The sequence below is a fragment of the Pseudophryne corroboree genome, chromosome 3 (genome assembly GCF_028390025.1).
Source record: "Pseudophryne corroboree isolate aPseCor3 chromosome 3, aPseCor3.hap2, whole genome shotgun sequence".
NCBI lineage: Eukaryota > Metazoa > Chordata > Amphibia > Anura > Myobatrachidae > Pseudophryne > Pseudophryne corroboree.
The window spans coordinates 548,803,643-548,829,042 of record NC_086446.1 but is presented as its reverse complement, the minus strand read 5'-3'; the positions used below and the strand labels follow the sequence as shown (position 1 = coordinate 548,829,042).

Sequence of the window (25,400 nt, the reverse complement as noted above, 5' to 3'; positions counted from 1 at the left end):
CTATACCCCATGGTCCTTACGGAGTCCCCAGCATCCTCTACAGACTAGGAGAAATAGATTTACCGGTAGGTTTAAAATCCTATTTTAGTACAAGTACCCCGTGATATACATCCAGTCTTTACTGTGCATTGTCATATCTATATACCTACATAGCTTTTGCTTGGTAGTACAGTTACTTGGTATTGCTAGTCCAATGCAGTCTTATTATTGTTTGTAATTTCTGCATTGTACATGTGACTGTGTGTATGCCTATAGCTGTTGTGTGATCTCTAGTTTGTGTATCTCACACACATCGCTATCCCTATATTCTGTACCCTGAATGGGGATAAGTGCATCAGGGTTCTCGTATAATAGTGTTTCACAGGATATACTACTTTTGGTATTTTTCTCTGTTTTACAGTCACCACAACTCTTAAATCCTCTGTCTGTGCTCTGCTTGCAGTCACTCTATACAGGGTTTTTTTTGTCAGGTAATTTGTCTGCTTAAATTGTACTATTACAACCTAAGGGTACGCTTACAAATAATGTCTGCTAAACAGGGTGGTAGAACCATGGCTGATCCTGCACCATGCAGTGCTGATGCCACGGATTACCCAGAGAAAAACATTGCAGCTGAGGGTACAGGTACAGGGGGTTCTATACCCCACAGTCGGTCTGCAGCAACAGGGGCAAATCAAGACCCACCTTGGGTTGCTTTCTCTAATTTACGGACTATGCCAGTAAATAGACTTGCTCCCCCTATGCCATTACAGCCACATATTGTCCCTGCAGTTAATCCGCCATTGGCAGATACTCTGTGCTCTCAGTTACAGCAATTAAATCAGTCTCTGGCTAAGCAAAATCCTAACCTTTGCCCGCCTAAGACCAAGGGGTCATCTAAATGGGCCATTACTTCCTCACAATCAACACATGTTTCGGTTACTTCATCCGATGAAATGGCGCTTGCACTGACCCTTCAGACACTGATGCAGTTGCTTCTGATGGGGAATCTGACACAAGTGGATGTTCCTGACCTCTTGGAGGCTATCGGGCTGATTCTTCAAATTGATGATGCCATAGAGCCTCCAGCTTCCTCTAAGAAACCAGATAAGTTTAAACGTCAGATGGTTACTAAATTGGTTTTACCCTATTCTGTCCACTTGGTTGACATACGTCAGGAATCCTGGGACTATCCAGGAAACAAATTTTCCCTTTCTAAAAAGATGCTAGCTCGTTATCCTCTCGCTGCAGAGTTAAGTAAACATTGGGAAACGCCACTGCAGGTGGACTCGCAAGTAGCGCGTCTGGTGGTATCCTCTGCTCTGCCTGTTACTACCGTTACCTCACTGAAGGAACCGACGGATAAGTGTGTGGAGGGTTGCTTGAAGTCCATTTACACTCTTGCAGGAGCTGTGCATAGGCTCACTATTGCGGCTTCTTGGGCAGCAAAAGCTATTGAAGCCTGGGTTCAGGAAGTTGAAGCGGAACTACAGTCTGATTTTCCTAATAATGCTAGACAATGTCTTTCATATTATATTACAGCCTCTCATTATATTCAGGAGGCGGCATCTGATGCAGGTGTTCTGGCAGCCAAAGCGTCTATTGCGTCCATTCTGGCTCGCCGGATTCTCTGGTTGCTGTCCTGGTCTGTAGATCTGGACTCTAAAAAGACCTTGGAGGTGATCCCTTTTAAGGGAAACATACATTTTGGGGAAGATCTCAACAAGATTGTTGCTGACTTGGCATCAGCTAAGACTGCATGTCTGCCTAGTACTACTCCTTCGGCTCCGAAGGCTAAGAGTACTTCCTTTCGTTCCTTTTGACCTCCAGGTAAAGCAAAGGGTCAGGCATACCCGAAACAGGCTCGCACTTCCAAATCCACTAAACTCAAACCTAAACGTGCCTGGGCTGCCTGACGGGGCGGGCCTCCCCATGGGGGATCCCAGGGTGGAAGGCCGTCTTCTATTGTTTGCCCAGGTGTGGTTACAGACCACTTCGTACGCCTGGGTAAGGGAAGTCGTCACTCACGGATACGCCATCTCTTTCAAGAAACGTTCCCCTCGCCAGTTTTGCTCCAACAAACCTCCCTCGGATCAAGTAAAAGCAAAAACTCTCCATTTGGTGGTACAATCTCTCCTGGATGCAGGAGTGATAGTACTGGTGCCTCTGGCTCAGAGAGGCAGGGGGTACTATTCAACACTGTTCCTAGTCCCGAAACCGAATGGGTCCTTTCGGCCCATTCTCAACCTCAAGTCTTTGAACAGATTTGTGAAAGTTTCCAAATTCCATATGGAAACTCCTCGCTCTATTCTGGCTTTGGAGCCCAATGACTATATGGTATCCCTGGACATAAAGGATGCTTACCTGCATATTCCTTTTGCCATGTCGCATCAGCAATACCTGAGGTTTGCTATTGGCAACCTACATTTTCAATTCCAGGCCTTACCTTTTGGTCTGGCCACGGCTCCACGAATTTTCACCAAGGTCATGACTGCTCTCTGCCGTCAGGGCATTAGGATCCTGACGTCTCTGGACGACTTGTTGATCCTGGTGAACTCATCTCCATCATCTGGAACTGACGGCCCAATTTTTACAAGCCCACGGGTGGCTCATCAACTGGAAGAAATCCTCCCTGGTCCCTGCTCAGAGCATGGTGCACCTGGGGGCATTATTGGACACCCACAACCAGCGGTCGTTTTGGACTCCGGAGTAGGTCCTGGAACTTCAGGACAAAATAAGACACTTCCTATCCCGCCCACGTGTGTCGATGCATCGCCGAGTGTAAGTGCTGGGCCTCATGGTGTCGGCTTTCGACATGGTAGAGTACGCTCAATTTCACTCCCGCCCTCTCCAGAGGTTAATTCTTTCCAAATGGTATGGCCTGTCTCACCAGATAAGGAGATCATGCGAGTCCTGAACTCCGGAGGTTCGCCTGTCACTGACCTGGTGGCTACAGGACCAGCAATTGAGCAGGGGTAGTCCCTTCTGGATCTCCAACTGGGTCCTTCTGATGGATGCCAGTCTGCGGGTTTGGGGCGCGGTGTTGAAGCAACACTCTTCAGGGTCAGTGGACCAGGGAGGAATCTCTCCTCCCGATGAACATTCTGGAATTGCGGACAGTGTTCAATGCATTGATGCTGGGCCTGCCTCTGGTACAGAACAGGCCTGTTCAAGTACAGTCAGACAACACCACCACAGTGGCGTATATAAATCATCAAGGCGGCACTCGGAGCCGCATGGCAGTGAGAGAAGTGTCAAGGATACTTCAATGGGCGGAATGCCATCTGCCAGCCATATCGGCAGTGTTCATTCCGGGGGTCCTCCAACTGAGAAGCTGACATCCTCAGTCATCAGGACGTACACGCCGGAGAGTGGGGCCTTTATCTGGAACTCTTTCAACTCCTAGTGGACAAGTGGGACCTACCAGACGTAGACCTGATGGCGTCTCGACACAATCGCAAGGACAAGGGATCCTCAAGCAGCGTTCGTGGACGCACTGACAATTCCATGGAACTTTCGGCTGCTATACGTGTTCCCTCCGGTGTCCATTCTGTCCAGAGTAATACGGAAGTTCAAGCAAGAAGGAGGAATACTACTTCTAATCGCTCCGGCGTGGCCCAGACGGCATTGGTTCTCAGACCTGCAGGGTCTCTCGATAGAGCGTCCCCTTCTACTTCCACAGCGCCCAGTCCTTCTCGGTCAGGGCCCTTGTGTTTACCAGGATCTGGCCCGGCTGGTTTTGACGACCTGGCTCTTGACACTTTAGTACTGAGGGCCAATGGGTTTTCTGAGGCGGTCATTCAAACTATGTTGAGGGCCCGTAAACCGGCTTCTGCTCGGATTTATTCTAGGGTCTGGAATTCTCACTTCACATGGTGTGCGCTAAGAATTTTGATGCATTCAAGTTCAGTACTGCCAATCTTTTGGCTTTCCTACAACAGGGCCTGGACTTAGGCCTTCGTCTGGCCTCCCTCAAGGTTCATATTTCTGCCTTGTCGATATGGTTTAAGAGAAAAATTGCGACTCTGCCTGATGTTCATACATTCACTCAGGGTGTTTACCGATTCAACCTCCCTATGTTAGTCTTCTGGCTCCTTGGGATTTGTCTGTTGTTCTGGACACCTTTTACAAGAGTCTCCGTTTGAACCTCCTTGAGTCTGTGGACCTTAAATGGCTTACTCTTAAGGTCCTGTTTTTGCTGTCTATCTCCTCTGCTAGACGGGTTTCAGACTTAGGTTCCTTGTCCTGTCGGTCACCTTTTCTAATTTTTCACCACGACCGAGCAGTTCTTAGAACTCTCCCTGGTTATCTTCCTAAGGTGGTGTCTTCTTTCCACCTTAACCAAGAGTTTGTGGTTCCGGCCTTTATCTCTCCAGGTTTATCCTCCAAAGAGAGGTCTTTGGATGTGGTACAGGCTCTCTGTATTTATGTGCAAAGAACAGCTTAGCTTAGGAAATCTGATTCTCTTTGTTCTTCGGTTTTCACAAACGTGGCTGGCCTGCTAATAAGCAGACCTTGGCCAGATGGATTAGAGTGGTGATTGCACATGCTTATGTACAGGCTGGCCTTCCAACTCCTGCTACCATCAAAGCCCATTCTACTCTGTCTGTTGGACCTTCTTGGGAGGCCCGCCGTGGTGCGACCCATGAACAATTGTGCAAAGCGGCTATGTGGTCCTCAGTGAACACGTTCATAAGGTTCTATGCCTTTGATACTTCTGCCTCCCAGGATGCCTCCTTTGGACGCCGGGTTCTTGTGCCCGCTACAGTGCGTCTCCTCCCATGAGGAACTGCTTTAGGACATCCCCGATGTTTTTCCCTGTGGAATACCAGTGTACCACACTGCAGAAAAGGAGATCTATGGTAAGAACTTACCTTTTGTTAAATCTTTCTGTGAGATACACACTGGATTCCACTGGGCGCCCACCCTGATGCACTTAGCTTCTTTTGGGTTTGTATGGCGTTAGCCGCTGTTACCTTCTCCTCCTGTCGTGGAGATGTAGTATATGTGGCTACTAACTGTTGTTGTCTTTTACCTGCTACTGCATTGGACTAGTTTTACCAAAACTGAGCTCCAGTGCCTGGAGGCGGGGATATAGAGGAGGCGGCGCTATGCGTCCTGGGAACAGTCACAGCCTTTAGCCTGTTGGTGCCACGGATCAAGATCCAACGCTACACCCCAGTGTTGTTTCCTGTTGAATCCAGTATACCTCGTAGAAAGAGATTTAACAAAGGTAAATTCTTACCATAAATCTTTTTTTAATTACATTAAGGGACAATACAAGGATTTATCAAACGATTTGTTTATCAAAAAAACACTACATAGGACACGAGGACACCCTGAGTTTAGAAGAAAAATTCCATGCACAAACGGAGAAAAGGGTTCTTCATAGTAAGAACAGTATGGATTTGGAATTCTCTGCCAGAGAAGGTGGTAGTGGCGGACTCAATCAGTAAGTTTAAGAATGGATTAGATAAATTCATAGTGGAAAAAATATATCTAAGGATACAGCATTTAATATAAAAAAAAAAAATTATAATACAGGTTGAACTTGATGGACCCTTTTTTTTTTTTTTTTTTTTCCCCCCAACCTCAACTATGTAACAATGTAACCCTTCGCCACTTAACCAGAGAAGCGGGGTCTGGGTCACACACCAGCAGCAAGCTGCACGGGAGAACATTGCTTAACCAGAGAAGCACTTTTCTCCCAACACAAGCCGCATCCTGAGGCTCCGGTTTGGTGAGGTGAGCCTCCTTGTAGGCATAGTGGCTGGCCTCCATCCCCTCCTCTGCCACTGCCGCGCTGACAGACATGGCACAGCCGCATGGGGAAATAGTGCGCGCTTGCTCCCAGCTATCTCTCCAGTGACAGCATTGAGGTCTTCCTGCACTGACAGTACACAGCGCGGCAGTGTGGAGGAAGAGTGTGGGGCCTGCTTCTAGTTTGTCCTCCTCTCCCCTCTGTGTCTGGTCTGCGACACGGTGCAGCGGCGTGGGGGTAATGAGTGGTTCCTCTGTACATTGTGGAGCGGCCGGGTCCCGCATAGCGCCGTCATCCTGTATGTAGTAGCTATCTGCCTGCACTGCCGTGCTGACATTACACAGCGTGGCAGTGTTTATCAGCATCAAACACAAACTTAATCTGGAACTGGAGAGACAGTCCAGCACTCCAGTGCAGTAAGGCTAAAGTCTAATTTATAGAGGGGGAGGAGGACATGAGCTTATTGTTTAATTGAGGCACCCACTCAATGGCGGGTACCTGGTGAGATGGGTGCCTCTGCATAGGGGATGGGGGCAAAGTTGGTGGGTTTTCAACCTGTCAGTCAAACTCCTTCCTCAGCTAGGCAACTCATTAATGGCAACAATTGTTTCTCTCCTCAGGAAAATGCACTGTAGAGCAGAGAGGTCCAGAAACTTAAAAGCCTGCACAAACTACAGGCTTGTGGCTGAGGGGATTTTAGAATAGGGGAGTTAGTCAAAGACCTCCCTCTATCCTTCTGACTTTCCACTTTCTCTATATATTATTAAAAGTGCTGGTAGAAAATTGTATGTTTGTCTAAAATGGCAGACAAGGGACCAGCGAATAAGGCGTCACAAAATTGTTTGTCTGTGCGAAGTGTAACAAAAAAGCTCACACGGACTATTCCTCCCTGTGTGAGGCATGTGCTTTGGAGGTTACGTTAGTTAACCCATCCCAAGGTGCTAATTCCCCCCATGCCCCCTGCCTGGGCGGTAGCCCTAACAGTAACCATCTCCGTTACATACTGAGGTGGCTGCTTTACGGAAGAGTCGTGAGACTGTTAGGGAGATTCCTCAAAGTGATGTACCTTCTATTGCTACAGAACCACCTTGAGTGTCAGGATTAGCCAGGTCGATAGAGGGTCTCCCAAAACGCTTGGACTCGTCCAGTAAACAGCCGCAGACTGTGTCCAAGGCTAAGAAACGTCCAGGTGCCCTTTAATTCTTCAGTCCGATGAATCCGGAGAAGAACTTCTCTATCGGGAGTTGGTTGAAATTTACAGATGCAGATGACTAAGTTCTACCAGAACCTTCTCATGGGTTTGAAACTCCTTTTAATTTAGCTATAATACAAGTTTTATTATTATTTATTAACAGTTTCTTATATAGCGCAGCATATTCCGTTGCGCTTTACAATTAGAACAACAGTAATAGAACAAAACTGGGTAAAATCAGACACCTAGAGGTAGGAAGGCCCTGCTCGCAAGTTTACAATCTATAGGTTTTGAACATTTCCGAGACTACACCGGAGTCGCCAGATACTGCGTTATTTGGTAGAAAACACCGTTCTTCAGCCATGTATCTTTTTTCAAAGAAGCTGGATGATCAGCTGACGGAGGCTTGGGAAAAACCCACACAAGCGATTTCAGATGCCCAAAAGATTTCCTTAGAATTTATCCATTTCCATCGGCTACAACGGATAAATTGGAGAAGTCACCTCGAGTGGACTCCTCTTTCCAGGTTCTCAAAGAAAACTGCATTACCTGTTCCGGAAGTAACTTCTTTGAAAAACCCTTCTGACAGGAAGTCTGACACCATGTTTAAGTCCATCTATTCGGCTGCTGGGGTTGCACTTAGAGCAACCTTGGTGAGTTCCTGCGTGAACAAGGCAGTGGAGTATTGGGCCACTATGTTGATTAAAGTTTTACAAGACAGGGTTCCATTAGAAGTCGTAGTTATCCCAGCGGAACACATTATAGAATCGGCTATATACTTAGGAGAAGAGGCTAGAGATATCTGACAAGTTAACTCAAGGGTCTCGGCAGCAACTGTTGGGTCATGGCAAGCAGACACAGAGCCAAAAAGAGCGGCAGAGGCACTTCCATTTACAAATGACTATTCTCTTTGGAAAAGAACTAGACATGTAATTCTACATGCTACGGGTGGTAAATCTACCTTCTTACCGACCCTTCCACCATTGTCTAAACGCTCTTTTATACTGGAGCTTCCTTTCGTTCCACTCAACCTTTTAGAGGACGCAGAAGAGCTACACCCTTGCAAGGTAGAGGTGGCACCAAGCAACCAGTTGCTGCTCGTCAAGACCCAAAGCCTACAGAAAAGACCGAGGCATGATGCTCTCCCTTCCCACCGAGGCCCAGGTATGGTGGGAGCGCGGCTTCAAAATTTTCGAATGCCTGGTTCAAAATATCCAACAATGCGTGGATTCGCAACATCATCTCCCAAGGGTACAAGTTAGATTTTTAAGTTTTACCGCCAAAGAAATATTTTACGACAAGTCTTCCCATCCTTCTGAACAAACGTTTAGCCATTCAAGGTGCAATACGAACCTTCGTAGAATCAGCTGCGCTAATGCTAGAACCACTGAGTCAATGGAAAAAGTGTTACTATTCCAATCTTTTCGTAGTTCCAAAACCACACTGTACAGTAAGACCAATCCTGAACTTGAAATCCATTAAAGCAGTTTCTTATTACCGGTTCACGATGGAGTCGCTGAACTCAGTAATTTCAAGCCTGGAACCCAAGGAATTCATGATATCTCTAAACATCAAGGAAGTATATCTCCACATCCCGATCTGGGTACTTCACCAAGCATTTCTCAGGTTCTCAATTCAACAGGATAATTTTCAGTTCAGAGCCTTACCATTCGGACTGTCCACGGCACCCAGAGTGTTTTACCAAGGTCATGTCTGTGATTGCTCACCTCAGATCATTGGGAATCACAATAATACCATACCTAGACGAACACCTCCTCAAGGCTCCATCCGATCTCATTCTTCAGGAACATGCTCTATTAACATACAATATGTTGGTAGAACATAGAGGGATAATCAATTTTCGTAAATCCAACCTTCAGCCATCACAGCATCTCCAGTTTCTCTGTGTGATCCTATACATCAATGTACAGAGTTTTTCTGCTACAAGACAAAGCGCTGAGTATACAGAAACTGGTCCAGGCTGTTCTCAAGCCATGACTGGTATCAGTCCATTATGCATTCGTCTGCTTGGGAAGATGGTAGCTGCTTTCGAAACTCTGGCGTTCAGACTTTTTCATTCACATCCTTTCCAGCTGGACCTGTTACATCAATGATTGGGGTCGCATTTACACATTGAACAGTTAATTCGTCTAACTCCGGAGACACGACTTTCGCTTCTTTGGCTCCAGCTGCACAATCTCACTGCGGACAGGCGGTTCTTTGTGTGGGACTGGACGCTCCTCGCGACGGATGCCGGCTTCGGGGGATGTGGCGCGGTTGTGTCGGATTCCCATCTTCAGGGCCACTGGTCTCCACAAGAATTGCTGTTGCCAATAAATGTGTTGGAACTGTGAGCGATCTACAATGCGCTGGTACAAGCCGCCCACATTCTTTGATCCAAGGCGGTAAAAGTTCAATTGGACAATGCGACTGCTGTAGCGTACGTAAACAAACAAGGCGGAGCTCAGTTGCCAGGCAATGCGAGAGGTGTCGCGTATTCTCCAATGGGCAGAACGCAATGCAGTAATTCTTTTGGCGGTATTCATTCCAGGAGTGGACAATTGGGAAGCAGGCTACCTCAACCATCAGGATCTACATCCGGGAGAATGGGCGCCTCACCCGGAGGTGTTCAATGATCTGATACAATGCTGGGGGTCTCAATCATCAGCTTCCTTGTTACATCTCCAGATCCCAGGATCTTCAAGCAGAAGCTGTGGACGCTCTGGCCATGCCTTGGCAGTACGACCTAGTTTACGTGTTTCCTCCGTTCCCTCTATTGTCTCATTCTCAAGAGAATCAAACAGGAGTCAATCACAGTGATCCTGGTGACACCCGATTGGTCTCGGAGGGCTAGTATTCAGACCTGCGCTTTCTTCTAGCGGATGATCCTTGACTTCTTTCTCTGTGTCCGGATCTACTCCAACAAGAACCTTTTGTGCATCCAAATTTACCACGGCTACGTTTAACGGGATGGCTATTGAGGCAGACATCCTGAAAAGAAAAAGGAATTCCGGAATGTGTGATCCCCACAATGTTGCGGGCACGAAAACCGGTTACGGCAGCCCATTACCATTGCATCTGGCGATATATAGCTTGGTGTGATCGAAGAAGATTTCCATTGGATTCTTTTTGTCTCTCACGGTTCTTAGTGTTTCTTCAAACTGGATTGGATTCTGGACTTCGTCTAGGATCCCTGAAGGTTCAGACATCTGCTTTATCAATTTTTAGTTTTTCAGAAACGCATAGCACTCCTGGCGGATGTGCAAACCTTTCTACAAGGGGTTCTATGGGGTCAACCTCTGTTTGTAGAAATTCCAGCACCAGATTTAAATCCAAAGGAGCTGTAGGTGGAACAGTCAACTTGTTTTGAACCTTTTGGAAGAAGCTGACCTTCGATATCTTACTTGGAACACAGCTTCTCTACTAGCCATAGCTTGAGCCAGGAGGGTTTCTGAATTAAGTGCCTTGTCTTGCAGACCCCCCCCCCCCCCCCCCCCTTCTTTTTTTTTTTTTTTTTTCCATCCTGATTGAGCGGAATTGAGAACATGTGCTTCTTTACTTCCCAAAGTCATGTCGGATTTTCACATCAATCAGCCTATTGTGGTTCCATCTTTGCAGGACGATTCTGGGACACCGCCTTTTCTGTATGTAGTGAGAATCTTGAAGATTTACATAGAGCGGACTGCACCTTTCAGGAAGTCTGATGCTTTGATGTCCCTCATCACGGGTGGCCTGCTACTAAGCAGACCCTGGCAAGCTGGATTAAGTTTACTGTTCGTCAGGCCTATCTCCACCAGTCGAGGTGACCGCCAGTATCCATTGCTGCTCACTGTGTGCGTTCAGTTGGGTCTTCGTGGGCCGCTAGTAGGGGGGCTACCATGTCTCAACTCTGTTGTGCAGCCACTCGGTCTAGTATTCATACATTTGCTAAATTCTACAAGTTTGATACTTTTCCGGCTTCATCTTCATGGTTTGGCAGTCTAGTTTTGCAAGGTCCACAGTGATCTCACGCCCTGGGGGGAAACTTTGGGATGTCCTCACGGTCTTGAAGTTGTGCCAGTGTCCCCTAGTGGCTGACAGAAAAAGGAGGATTTTGGTATTTAACAATAAATCCCTTTTTCAGAAGCCATAGGGGACACTGGCCGCCCACCTGTTGCTGTTCTCTTGCCTTCCTTGTTGTTCTGTTGTGTTTTTAATGGTTATATGCTCTCTTCCCTCGTATAGTTTCTGTTTTCTTGTTCCCATCTCCTCTTGGCTAATTCATAACTGAGGGATGATGGGGGATAGAGGGGAGGAGCCTGTTTCACTACTTAGATTATTTGAAGTGCCAGCTCCCTGTAAACCACCATCAACCCACAGTCTTGAAGTTGTGCCAGTGTCCCCTATGACTTCCGAAAAAGGGATTTATTGGTAATTACCAAAATCTTCCCAATATATACAGTGGCTTGATAAGTGTTAGGTGTTTTGTTTTTTGTTTTTTTTGTTAATGGCCTCTAAAAAAAAAAATCAACGGATTTGTTTAGATTACGGGTGATACTTACACGGATTGTCAGTCACTAGTTTTTTTACTGTGAACTTGTAGGCAGGCTCTTTAAGTACTTTGTTAAACTAATTATTTGTCTGAAGACTCAAACATGATACTTGAATATGTTTTTAATCCCTGCGGAGTAGTACTTTGTAGAACCGCCTTTTGCTGCAAGCAGCAACTGTGTTGGAGTATGATTGTACCAGATTTGTACACTGTTTGGAAGGTTGTTTTTTTTTTTTGCCTATTCAACCTTGCAGATTTGCTAAAGGATGTTCAGGTTGGTTGAATGAGGTTTGTAGATTGCAATTTTCAAACAATGCCACAGAGTCGCAATTGGATTGAAACTTGATTTTGTCCTTTTGTAGAACATTCACCTTTTTGTTCAACTACACCAGTGCTTTTCAGCCATTGTCCTACTGAATGGTGAACTTTCTCCCAAGCTTTAGATTTCTAGCAGACTGAAGCAGGTTGTATTGCAGTGTCTCCCCATATGTTGCGCCAACATTCCTTCAGTTTTAACAAGATGCCCATCCCAGCTGGGAAATTTAGTTTACTGGACCCAATTTAAAATGCTATGTCTGGCACTGACTGCTCATTCCTCAGCAAACACAATCTCGGCAGCGAAGTGGGGGGGGGGGGGGGGGGGGGTGGCATCAGAGTGCAGGGATGAGGAGGGGGGGGGGGGGGGTTTCTGTCATCTGACAACAAAACCTTGCGCCTAATTCAGACCTGATCGCAGCAACAAACTTTCTCTAATGGGAAAACCATGTGCACTGCAGGTGGTGCAGATATAACATGTGCAGAGTGCTAGATTTGGGTGGGTTATATTGTTTCTGTGCAGGGTAAATACTGGCTGCTTCATTTTTACACTGCAATTTTTAGATTTCAGTTTGAACACACCCCACCCAAATCTAACTCTCTGCACATGTTATATCTCCCCCCCCCCCCCTCCCCGCAGTGCACATTGTTTTGCCCATTAGAGAAAAATTTTGCTGCTACGATCATGTTTAAATTAGGCCTCTTATTCCACAATATAGCAATGTTGCTCTGATTTTACAGGCTAGTTGGCCCCTGAACTCTGTAAAGTAACTGTTTGGCCTCATTTTGCTCCCCTCACAAGTCTCCTACCTGCTGTAATGCAGTCTTCCTCATAATTGAGCCAACAATGCTTGCTAGAATATCCTGCACTAGGATATTATTTTGTAGACTTTGCTTTTACCTTCTGCATGTCCCCCCTTTTTTTTTTTTTTTTTTTTTTTTTTTTCTTCCCTTCATTCCTTTTCTTAGCTCTTTGGTCTTCACAGATTTTCCTGAGATTTACAGTACGACCTTAGTTTGAGTTAAGGGGATCTTTTTTTATTTATTTTTTAAAAAGCTGAATTTTTGATTAACAGAAGCTGATTGTTAGAGGAATATTTCATCTGTAATCTTGGAGCTTTCACAGTACAGGGTTTAAAAACTTGTGTAGGCAATAAGTGGTTCACAATAAAAATACTGTCTGGGAAAAACCTGTGTCATTTTGTAATACAGACAAATCAGTTGACTGTAGGGGGCTGAATACCTCTGAGTGTTTATATGATTGATTTTTTATTTTATGCTAGGTTAAAGATGTTGACCAGAGTTCTGAATGGTTCAAGGAAGGGATGAAGCTAGAGGCTATTGATCCATTAAACCTCTCTGCAATATGTGTAGCAACCATTAGAAAGGTGGGTATCTGTGGCAGTTGTGCATGTCTGTCCTGTTGTAGACTCACATGATGTGCTTCTGCGCACATTTTCAGCAATTATAGAATTAAATGCTGTGTGTGTGTGTGTGTGTGTGTGTGTGGTTTTTTTTTTTATATCCGGCATGGGAGCTTACCATTACATCCCCATTGACCTTTTTGTACCTGCATGCTTTGATTCAGTTGTGTACAAATCTATAAAGCTTCAAGATTCTTACTAATATTTGGTTACTTGATTTTTAGTTTGTTCAAATTTCTATATATTTTATTTGTGTAGGTTTTGGCAGAAGGTTATCTAATGATTGGAATTGATGGATCCGAAGCAGCAGATGGTTCAGACTGGTTTTGTTATCATGCTTTATCTCCCTCCATATTTCCTGTTGGTTTCTGTGAAATTAACAAGATTGAACTAACTCCACCACGAGGTAAGATTAAGTTATTGGTTTTTCTTTCTGCCTCATTTTGTTTTTTAGAAAAATCATTGAATTACTAAATTTGGGGAGAATAATTCTGTTGTGTACCTGCAAGCTATGAACAATAATCGCTTTGCCGACTTAGAAGTCTACACTCCAGTTATGTGTCCGCATGCCAATGAACCTTAAAACTTGGCAGATTCACTTATAATCGTTATTTTGCAGGCTACACAAAACTACCTTTTAAATGGTTTGACTACCTCAGGGAAACTGGATCCATAGCCGCTCCTGTGAAGCTTTTTAACAAGGTAATGTAAAAGCTAGTGATATATAGTTTGGGTTCAGTTGCCCTTCTAATTATCAACCTTTTTAAATATTAGTGCTGGTCTTGCAGAACCCTATGAGGAAGGTTGTGTTGATGCACAAACAATCGGGTTGCCTTGGCTATCAAAAACAATTGAAAATACTTGGAGGTCTTCATTTATTAGTTCACGTATAGAGTCTAAAATCGAGGCATTTTTAAAGCAGAACCCTATAGAAAAAGAAGTTCAATAAAACTATTAAAAGAAGAGTGTAGTGCCTGCTTTTTAATACCTGTGTAGGAATTATAGTTTATTAGCAGGTTTCTAAAAAACGTAGATTTCTTCCTCACAGCTGGCAGACGTATCTTCCATTTGTATACAGCTAGAATTTTTATTTGCCATCTTTCATAACCATGTGGTGCGGCCTGTCTCTTTTTAGGAAGTCCCAAATCATGGCTTCCGCGTTGGAATGAAACTTGAAGCGGTAGACCTCATGGAACCCCGGCTAGTGTGTGTTGCCACGGTAACGCGCATCATACACAGGCTGCTAAGGATCCATTTTGATGGCTGGGAAGAGGAGTATGATCAGTGGGTCGACTGTGAATCTGCAGACCTCTATCCTGTTGGCTGGTGTCAATTGACAGGATATCAATTACAACCTCCAGCACCACAAGGTAATCTTACAAAGTGTTCTGGGATTACTGCAGCTGTCTTTTGCTGTTTGTCTGACACCCCTGAATGGATATATTATGAAAGTAATCTGTAAATCTTTAAAATTTTAAATGCCTGGTAAACTCAAACATGCCTGTTCTAGTACAGGCAAAAGTGTATCCTGAAGGAGAGAGAATGTTTCAACTGTGGTTTGTCTTTCAGTGTTATTTGAGGGGAAAAATATTGTAACTTCTTTGCAGAACGTGGGCTCATCCTCTACACATAACCTTGTACTAAGGAAGATACGTCACGCTCATTCTCCACAGTGACAGGTGTGCTTTGATTTAAAAAATAAATACATGTCTCTTACATCCTAGAGGATGCTGGGGTCCAATTTAGTACCATAGGGTATACACGGGTTTTTTGGGAGTCACTGGCACTTTAAGAGTTTAATAGTGTGGGCTGGCCCCTCCCTCTATGTCCCTCCTACCAGACTCCATTTAGAAAATGTCCCCGGAGGAGCTGGTCACAGCTAGGGGAGCTCCTAGGAGTTTTCTTAGTTTTTATTTTTTAGAGTTAGTTAGGTTACAGGGAGGCAGCAGGCAACATCCTCCCTGCTTCGTGTGACTTAAGGGGGGGGGCGTAGGAACCAACTTCCTTAAAGAGTTAATGGTTCTCTACTCCGCTGACAGGACACTGAGCTCCTGAGGGTGATGATATCAAGCCTAAGAGGCGACCGCTCACTCCAGCAGCACGGCCGCCACCCCCTAACAGAGCCAGAAGAAAGAAGAGTGGTGAGTACAGCGCCGGCATCCCAGTTAGCGGGTCGCCGTCGGGTATGGCGGCACAAGGGTGGGAGCGCAGCACTGACAGGCTGCACTCCAGGAAGGCTCAGCAATTCTGTGTAGGTGCTGTGAAGGCATCCTCAGCCAGCGCGGATCACCCTACACTGGTCACGCTGCTAACAGGGGCTAATCCTGCTGTTAGCTCTAGGAAACCTCAGTCCAGTTTAAACATTTAGTGTGGGAAGCTGCGCGCCATGTCGGGGAGCGGGGCTTCCTCTCAGAGCGGATCCAGCACTAGCCAACACCATTTTCTCCTTGCAAGGACGCTGACAGGGAGCGCTGCCCTCCACATAACTCCATTGCCTCACGGTACCAGGGTGTTATAGAAAGTGTGTGTGGGGGGGGGAGAGAGAGAGAGGAGTGTGATATCAATACTAGCTACTCTATTAAGGGTAGTTAGTCAGCGCTGGGCTTTTATCATAATAATTGCCTACAGGGGAGCTGTGTGGCTGGTTCCTTATACTGTGTTTCTCTGAAGGTACTCTGGGGGAAACTGTGTCTGACATTTTCCTGTGAGTGTGTATATCCCGCATTACCATGTCTAAGGACTCTGTGTCCTGTGCTGCAGAGTGTTTATCTTCTGAGCAGTCTATTCCATGTACTCAGGAATGTAATATATAGTCTCAGCCTTCTGAATCCGAACCCCCATGGGTGGATTCTTTAAGGGGAATGATATCCCAGATTTCTACTAGGATGTCCCATACTAAAATGGAGACGCAAGTTTTGAAAAAATCTGTGGAGGGCTTAAAGTATTCAGCCCCTACTACTATGGACCCACCTACATACCCTCAGAAACGTACACTTGCCCAAATAATGCAAGTTGATACGGATACAGACTCTGATACTGGGGACGATGATGGGGATATGCAGGGGGGAGATGCATCCCTTGCTAAAGGGGTGCAATTGATTGAAGCAATTAGGGATGTGTTGCATATTTCTGAGAGTGCCTGTGCAAGAAGACTTATTTTACAGTAAATATGAAATCCTTGCTTACCTTTCCTGCTTCTAAGGTGTTAAACTCCTGGTTTGAAAAGTCCTGGGAAAACCCAGAGAAAAAATTCCAGATTCCTAAAAGAATTGTCATAGCTTTTCCTTTCCCTGAAGAGGACAGAAAAAAGTGGGAAAACCCAACTTTTAGTTGACTCTTCTGTATCTAGATTGTCAAAAAAGGTGGTTTTACCTGTTCCCGGTTCAACCGCCTTAAAGGAGCCAGCTGACCGCTAGATTGAGACTACGCTCAAATTTCTATACACTGCTACAGGCATGGCATTAAGGCCCACTACTGCTTGTGCGTGAATTTCTAAAGCTATAGTAAAGTGGTCAGGCACATTACTTGAGGATTCAGATACTATGGATAGGATTGACATTGACTTGTTTTTACGTCCCATACAGGATTCTGCAGGTTTCGCGGTGGAGGCCATGAAGGACATTGGCCTGCTTAATGCAAGGGCTACTTGCATGGCAGTTTCTGCACGCAGAGGACTCTGGCTACGCCAATGGACTGCAGATGCAGAATCCAAGAAAAGTGTGTCACAGGTCAGGCCCTGCTTGGGGAAGCTCTGGATTTGTGAATATCCACGGCAACGGCGTGTAAGTCGGCCTTTCTTCCCTCTGCAGCTGCACCGGTTCGGAAGTCTTATCCTACGCCTACACTGCAGTCCTTTTGGACCGCTAAATTTAAAAAAATGTAAACACCACCACCACCACCTTCTTTAGAGGAGGTCGGGGAAAGTCCAGAAAACCTGCTCCAACAGGTTGCCAAGAACAGAAACCAGGTTCTGCTTACTCAAAATCTTCAGCATGACGGTGGACCTCCCCAGCCCGGAGATCGAACAGGTGGGGGCGAGACTGGATCCCTGGGTGACTGATATTGTTGCACAAGGGTACAGACTGGACTTTCAGGAACTCCCACCTCACAGATTCTTCAAATCAGGCTTTCCAGTTTCGCTGACAGAAAGTGCTATCCTACAGGAAGCCATTCAAAAATTGGTACGAACAAATGTCATTGTTCCAGTTCCACCTCACCTAATAACCAAGGGTTACTCAAACCCGTTTGTGGTACCGAAACCGGACGTTTCGGTAAGGCCTATTTTGAACCTGAAGTCATTGAACCCTTACTTAAGGGTTTTCCAATTCAAGATGGAGTCTGAGAGCAGTGATCTCCGGTCTGAGGGAGGGGGAATTCCTAGTATCCCTGGATATCAAGGATACGTACCTTCACATTCCGATCTGGCCGCCTCACCAGGCCTATCTACGGTTTGCACTACAGGACTGTCCCTATCCGTTCAAGACATTACTATTCGGCCTCTCCACAGCACCGAGGGTGTTCACCAAGGTCATGGCGGGGATGATGCTCCTCCTCCGCAAACAAGGAGGAAACATAGGTGGTCTTTCCGAGTTGATCGCAGCCAGCAACTTTTAGCTGCTGCTGCGATCAATAGTCCACGCCTATAGGGGAGTGTATTTTAGCTTGGCAGGGCTGCGATCGCTTGTGCAGCCCTGCTAAGCTAAAAAAAAATTTCAAGCAGAAGAAGAGTAGCCCTGGACATACTTACCCTGTGTGATGATCCTTGCGATGCTGAAGCTGCTTCTGACGTCAGACATCCGCCCTCCGTTGGTCTGGACACGCCTACGTTTTTCAATCCACTCCCCGAAAACGGCCGCCAACGCTGTGAAGACGCCCAGGACCGCCTTCTTCCCATCAATCTTCTTAGCGGTCCGCTGTGCAACCGCTTTGTTCTTTGGATGCATCGTAACTAGTGATGTGCACCGGACATTTTTCGGGTTTTGTGTTTTGGTTTTGGATTCGGTTCCGCGGCCGTGTTTTGGATTCGGACGCGTTTTGGCAAAAAAAAACTGAAAATTTTTTGTCGGATTCGGGGGTGTTTTGGATTAGGGTGTTTTTTTACAAAAAACCCTCAAAAACAGCTTAAATCATTAGAATTTGGGGGTCATTTTGATCCCATAGTATTATTAACCTCAGTAACCATAATTTCCAGTCTATTCTGAACACCACACCTCACAATATTATTTTTAGTCCTAAAATTTGCACCGAGGTCGCTGGATGACTAAGCTAAGCGACCCAAGTGGCCGACACAAACACCTGGCCCATCTAGGAGTGGCACTGCAGTTTTCTAACGAGAGGATGAGTGCTTCCATCCTCATGTGAATCTGAACCACTAGCCATGAACATAGGCCAGCGCCTCAGCCGTTCCTTGCCACTCCGTGTCGTAAATGGCATATTGGCAAGTTTACGCTTCTCATCAGACGTTTTCATTTCGATTTTTGGGTCATTTACTGAACTTTTGTGTTTTGGATTTTACATGCTCTCTACTATGACATTGGGCATCGGCCTTGGCTGACGACGTTGATGGCATTTCAACGTCTCGGCCATCACTAGTGGCAGCAGCTTCAGCACAAGGTGGAAGTGGATCTTGATCTTTCCCTATTTTACCCTCCACATTTTTGTTCTCCATTTTTTAATGTGTGGAATTATATGCCAGTAATATATCAATAGCAATGGCCTACTGTACCGTACTGCTATATATTATATACTGGTGGTCGGCAAAATTATGCACTGTCCTCCTACTATATATACTGCGCAAAACCAAAATATACCACAGGTATGGATGGATAGTATACTTGACGACACAGAGGTAGGTAGAGCAGTGGACTACTGTACCGCACTGCTATATATTATATACTGGTGGTCAGCAAAATTATGCACTTTCCTCTATCTATATATATATATATATATATATATATATATATATATATATATATATATATATATATATACTGCGCACATCAACTAAAATGCACCACAGGTATGGATGGATAGTATACTTGACGACACAGAGGTAGGTAGAGCAGTGGACTACTGTACCGTACTGATCTAATATTGGTGGTCACTCGTCAGCAAAATTCTGCACTGTCCTCCTACTATATACTACAATGCAGCACAGATATGGATCGTTTTTCAGGCAGAGAACGTAGATCTTTGCTAGCACACTGAGCACAGATATTTGCAGCACACTGAACACAACTGAGAGAACGCTGCACATGTCCTCTCCCTATCCTCTCCAATGCACGAGTGAAAATGGCGACGCGCGGCTCCTTATATAGAATACGAATCTCGCGAGAATCCGACAGCGGGATGATGACGTTCGGGCGCGCAGAGCAAGGCGGGAAGATTCGAGTCCGCCTCGGGACCGTGTAAAATGGGTGAAGTTCGGGGGGGTTCGGATTCCGAGGAACCGAACCCGCTCATCTCTAATCGTAACCCGGAGACCCCTGTTGCCGGGCAACTTCGCACACGCTGCGCATGCTCATTCCACACCCGTTCGCACCGCAGCAATTAACCGCTGCGTGCAAATGTGTCGGAATGACCACCATAATTCCATATCTGGACAATCTGCTGATAAAAGCATCTTCTAAGGAGAAGCTGTTGCAGAATATTGCACTTTCAACTCCACTACTACGGGATCATGGGTGGATCCTGAACCTTCCAATGTCACATTTGGAACGGACAAGGAGACTGGCCTTCCTGGGGATGATACTTGACGCGGAAGTGCAGAGGGTGTTTCTACCACTGGAGAAAACGTTGGTGATCCAATCAATGGTCCGTAATGTCTTGCGTCCAGCCCGGGTATGGGTTCATCAGTGCATTCACCTTCTGGGGAAGATGGTAGCCTCCTACGAGGCTCTACAGTACGGAAGATTCCAATCAATGTTCTTCCAGCTGGATCTCCTGGACAAGTGGTCGGGATCACATCTTCACAATCACCAGCGGATACGCCTGTTGCCGAAAGCCAGAATTTCACTCCTCTGGTGGCTGCAAACTTCTCACCTGTTCGAGGGCCGCAGGTTCGGAATTCAGAATTGGATTCTTCCAACCATGGATGCAAGCCTCAGAGGTTGGGGAGCAGTCACCCAGGGGGAAAACTTCCAAGGAAGGAGGTCAAGTCAGGAATCTGTCCTTCCAATAAACATTCTGGAACTAAGGGCCATCTACAATGGCCTTCTCCAAGCGGCACATCTTCTGCAAGATCGAGCCATTCAGGTTCAGTCGGACAATGTCACAGCAGGGTCCTACATAAACAGGCAGTGCGGAACGAAGAGCAGAGCTGCAATGTCAGAGGTAACAAAAATCCTCCTCTGGGCAGAAAGGCACGCGCTGGTGCTGTTGGCGATGTTCATTCTGGGAGTGGACAACTGGGAAGCGGACTTCCTCAGCAGACACGATCTCCATCCAGGAGAATGGGGCCTCCACCCGAAGGTATTCGCAGAGGTAACAAGCCGATGGGATGTACCTCAAATAGACATGATGGCCTCTCGCCTCAACAAGAAGCTTTGGAGGTACTGTTCCAGGTCACAGTAGACGCCCTGGTGACTCCATGGGTGTTCGAGTCGGTGTATATGTTCCTGCCACTTCCACTCATTCCAAGGGTTCTCAAACTGATAAAAATATCAGGAATTCCGGCGATCCTCATTGCTCCGGACTGGCCAAGAAGGGCTTGGTACGCGGATCTTCTGACATTACTGCTGGAGGATCCGAGGCCTCGTCCTCTTCGCAAGGACCTTCTACAACAGGGGCCGTTCGCCTATTAAGGCTTACCGCGGCTACGTTTGACGGCATGGAGGTTGAGCGCCAGATCTTAGCTCGGAAGGGCATTCCGAACAAGGTTATTCCTACTATGATCCAAGCTAGGAAGGGGGTAACGTCTAAACATTACCATCTGATTTGGAAAAAGTATGTCTCTTGGTGTGAATCCAAGAAGTTTCCTACGGTGGAGTTTCAACTGGGACGTTTTCTCCTCTTTCTGCAAGCAGGTGTGGATGTGGGCCTACGCTTGGGCTCGATCAAAGTCCAGATTTCGGCCTTGTCCATTTTTCTTTCAGAAACAATTGGCTGCTATCCCTGAGGTTCAGACTTTCTTGAAAGGAGTTCTGCACATCCTACCACCCTTTGTGCCTCCTACGGCACCTTGGGATCTTAGTGTGGTGCTGCAGTTCCTGCAATCGGATTGGTTCGATCCTTTACAGGAGGTGGGCTTAAGGTGTCTTACTTGGAAGGCGGTCACACTGTTGGCATTGGCATATGCAAGACGTGTGTCTGAATTGGGGGCTTTGTCGCACAAGAGCTCCTACTTGATTTTTCCATGAGGATAGAGCTGAGCTCAGAATGCGTTGGAAATTTCTTCCATAGGTTATGTCTGCTTTTCATATCAACCAACCTATTGTGGTGCCAGTGGCTACTGACATCTCAATTAGCTCAAAGTCCTTGGATGTTGTGCGGGCTTTGAAGATATGTGAAGAGAACTTCTCGTCACAGGAAATTGGACGCTCTCTTTGTCCTTTATGATCCCAACAAGATTGGGTGTCCTGCTTCTAAGCAGACTATTTCTCACTGGATCAGGCTTATTATCCAGCATGCTTATTAGACAGCAAGTTTGCTGATTCCAAAATATGTTCAGGCCCACTCTACTCGTAAGGTGGGTTCTTACTGGGCGGCTTCCCGGGGTGTCATGGGTTTACAGCTTTGCGAGCAGCTACTTGGTCAGGGTTAAACACGTTTGCCAAGTTCTACAAGTTCGATACTTTGACCAAACTTTAGGTCCTCAGAGGCCAATCTGTTCTGCAGGAACCTCAGCACTCTCCCTCCTGTACTGGGAGCTTTGATACTTCCCCATGGTACTAAATTGGACCCCAGCATCCCCAAGGACGTAAGAGAAAATAGGATTTTAATTACCTACCGGTGAATCCTTTTCTCGTAGTCCATAGAGGATGCTGGGCGCCCGCTTAGTGCTTCGTATTCCTGCATAGTTACTTACTGAAGTATTGTTGGTTCAGCCGTTGCTGAATTGTTCCAAGTTGGTTAACTTGGCTTTCCTTTTTGTTATGTGTGAGCTGGTGTGAATCTCACCACTATCTGTGTATTTCCTTATATCGAAGTATGTCAGTCTCCTTGGACACAGTTTCTAGACTGAGTCTGGTGGGAGGGGCCAGCTCACACTTTTAAACTCTTAAAGTGCCAGTGGCTCCCAAAGGACCCGTCTATACCCTGTGGTACTAAATTGGACCCCAGCATCCTCTACGGCTTCAAGAAAAGGATTTACTGGTAGGTAATTTAAAATCTTATTTTTACCTGTTACCGATTAGTCAAGACAACTGGTGGGGACTTCTAGCAACTGGGAGTACTGGTGGGAAGTGACACCATTGCACGCACAACACTCTGAAATGATGGCAGCCCATCATTGCAGATACTTTTACGCACTGCTATGGAGCCTGAACAAAAATCTGTACTGCTGGTGGTTGCGAGGTGCCTTCAAAGCAGTTGGAATGCCCATTGCGCATAACTGAATTGCCCCCTTAATTGGTTATGCTTCTATAGCATGATTGCCCTTTTGTCCCCAAAGCAATATCGAGTGTGCCTGATTTTTGATAGCCAATATTGGTCTGAAATATAAAATTCTGATTTAACTATCCTTTTTTTTATTTATTTATTTTTATTTTTTTTATAGATTTTCGCTTTTAATAATTTTGCATATCATTTGATATTTGAGTGGGTTTTTTTTGTTTTTTGTGTTCTAGTTAAGGGAACCCATAATAAAATGTTAAAGGCATGGTAAGAATACAGCAATGCTTCAGATAAGAGTGTAATTTTGAACTGGAACCATTGCTGCTACCAGTTGAGTATAGTGTGCAATTCTGTCATGGTGGCATTATCAGAACTCTTCTGACAAGTTATAGTATAACAAGATTTTTAAGCTTACATTAAATCAAATTTTCAGAGTCCAGAGCAGGCTAAGCTGGAGTTTTGGCACTTAAAATGTAGCTTGTCTCCACCACATCTATATCCCAGCAACCTTTGGGATATTTTTTATTTTCTAACTTGCTCAAACCACCGATCAAGGAAGTACCAAATGAAAAAAGAAATAAAAAACTCAAGTTCATGCAACAACAAACAACTATTTTAGTTGGCAGCTTATTACCATGAGAACAGGAATGTAACTAGCTTGGTGTCCATAGTTCCAGAATAGACTTCTAGGTAAGGATTTAATGTGGGGAAACTCTCAGAAATGGCAGTTTTGGGTGGAAGGTGCTGCACACTGGCATGTTCTTAAATCAAAAACATCAGTTGGCATGTTGACCGAAAACCAGAAAATCACTTGACACAGCTAATCATCAAGGGCCCTAGGCCCACCTCCCAGGATCAGATTACCTTGCACCCATGTAAGCCTGACAACTGCATTAGCAAAGTAATCCACGTAGCAATGGTCTGCTTGGTTGTCAACCAACCTCCTCTGTGGGCATTGCAGAGGACCAACATCTAATCCTACCTGCACTCCTCAAAGTTCTAAGAACTTCCAGGTAGTTGAGAGCCCTTTTGTCTGAAACACAAAGTGGTATAAGGCCAGAATACTAATATCCTAAATGACATCTTAGATACCATTTTTGATTGAAAGTATCAAAACTCTCCTTCCTGTTGAAATAGATTAAAAGAAAATTCTCCTTGTGTTAAGGAAACTTTTAACGCTACCATCTGAAGCATACTGCCATCCAATCTCCGTAGTCCAACATTAGCAGTGAAATGAGTCCTACTAAAGAGCTTGGTGCCTTTCAACACGGGCACATGTTTCCACCTTTCCAACAAGTCAGTTTGTCAAAGCTACACCTTTTTTTTTTTTTTTTTTTTTTTTTTTAATTATGCCATCATGAAGTGGAAATATCTAGGAATAACAGCTGTAGACCAGCATCCTTCCTGAATGGATATGCCAACTCGAATGTGTTATGGATGGGGGAATAATGTTTTGGGGATTTTATTTCATGATTGGACCTGGGCTCATTTAGTTCCAGTGAAGGCACATCCTGATGCTATAATGCACACAGAAAGTGTAGGTAATTATGTGCTTCCAACCTTTTGACAATGGTTAAAGAAATGTCCATTTCTGTTAAGTATTTTCAGCATTACAGTGCTCCTGGTAGAAGGCAAGGGTAAAAAAAAAAAAGGGGGGGCAGAGCCCTTACCTTAAGCACACTTTCTGAATATTAAGCTGTTCCCTCATACAGTCCCTTTTTGTATTTGATTTGGGAGGTAGTCTCTGGTTTCCATATCAAGAGGGTCAATCCATGTGGAGTGGTCCAGTCCTGGCTGTTTGACCATTTAACAAAAAAAAAAAAAAATATCTAGCATCCATAAGGGATATTGGGGTAATCTAGTACGATGGGGTATAGACAGTCCAAAGGAGCTGGTGCACTTTAAATTTCCTCAACTGGGTGTGCTGGCTCCTCCCCTCTATGCCCCCTCCCACAGGTAGTTTAGAAAAAAAGTGCCCTCAGGAGAGGAGGCACACCTCTGAAGCTCCAGAGAGTTTTCTTCATTTTATTTGAAATCTTAATTTTTGGTATGCTGTTTGGGCAACAGCATACCTGCACCATGGGACTTAGGGGGGCCTTTCCCTGGCCTTGCGAGGTGTCAGGGCCCTTTCCCCGCTGCTGGACCACTGTCCTGAGAGGTTATTGTACAGCGGGGCACTGTGCCTTTGCGGTCACAGTCGTAGCACACCCCTAACAATAGCCTGAAGGTGACATTAGTGGCAAGTACAAACCAGAGGCCCCGCTGGCGTGGTCCCCCAGTTCATGGTGCGGCAGAATGCCGGGCAGCATTTGGGACCCTCCTGAGGGGGACCCGCTATAGCGCTTGTGTGATGTTTTATACTCCTGGGGAGACTTTTGCCAGTATGAATATAGCTGAAACTCTGGCACCATTACAGGGGGCGGAGCTTCCTCAGAGCGGGACCAGCGGCATTTTGGCGCCTTCCTCTGCTTACAGCTCCAGCAGCAGCAGGCGCACACACAGCTCCTCCAGACACTCAGGACACGCTGATGGTATATCAGCTTGCAGCCTCACAGGGGGGCGGTTTAGCTTAGGTGTGTTGGACCCTTCTCTCTGTCTCCTTTCGCATACAGTAAGGGCAGGCTTGCTATCATAGTACGTGTGTGT

At 45.7% G+C, this 25,400-nt stretch overlaps 1 protein-coding gene across 8 annotated transcripts in view; it reads left to right on the top strand.

The window, feature by feature from the left end:
• MBTD1 (mbt domain containing 1) overlaps nt 1-25,400 on the top strand; it is a 178,721-nt gene that overhangs the window by 67,055 nt on the left and 86,266 nt on the right. For all 8 annotated transcript variants that reach the window (XM_063961253.1, XM_063961254.1, XM_063961247.1 and 5 more), the window contains exons 11-14: nt 13,062-13,166; nt 13,461-13,608; nt 13,822-13,904; nt 14,338-14,572. In XM_063961253.1, the coding sequence (XP_063817323.1) occupies nt 13,062-13,166; nt 13,461-13,608; nt 13,822-13,904; nt 14,338-14,572 (571 nt within the window). The remainder of the gene's footprint in view (nt 1-13,061; nt 13,167-13,460; nt 13,609-13,821; nt 13,905-14,337; nt 14,573-25,400) is intronic.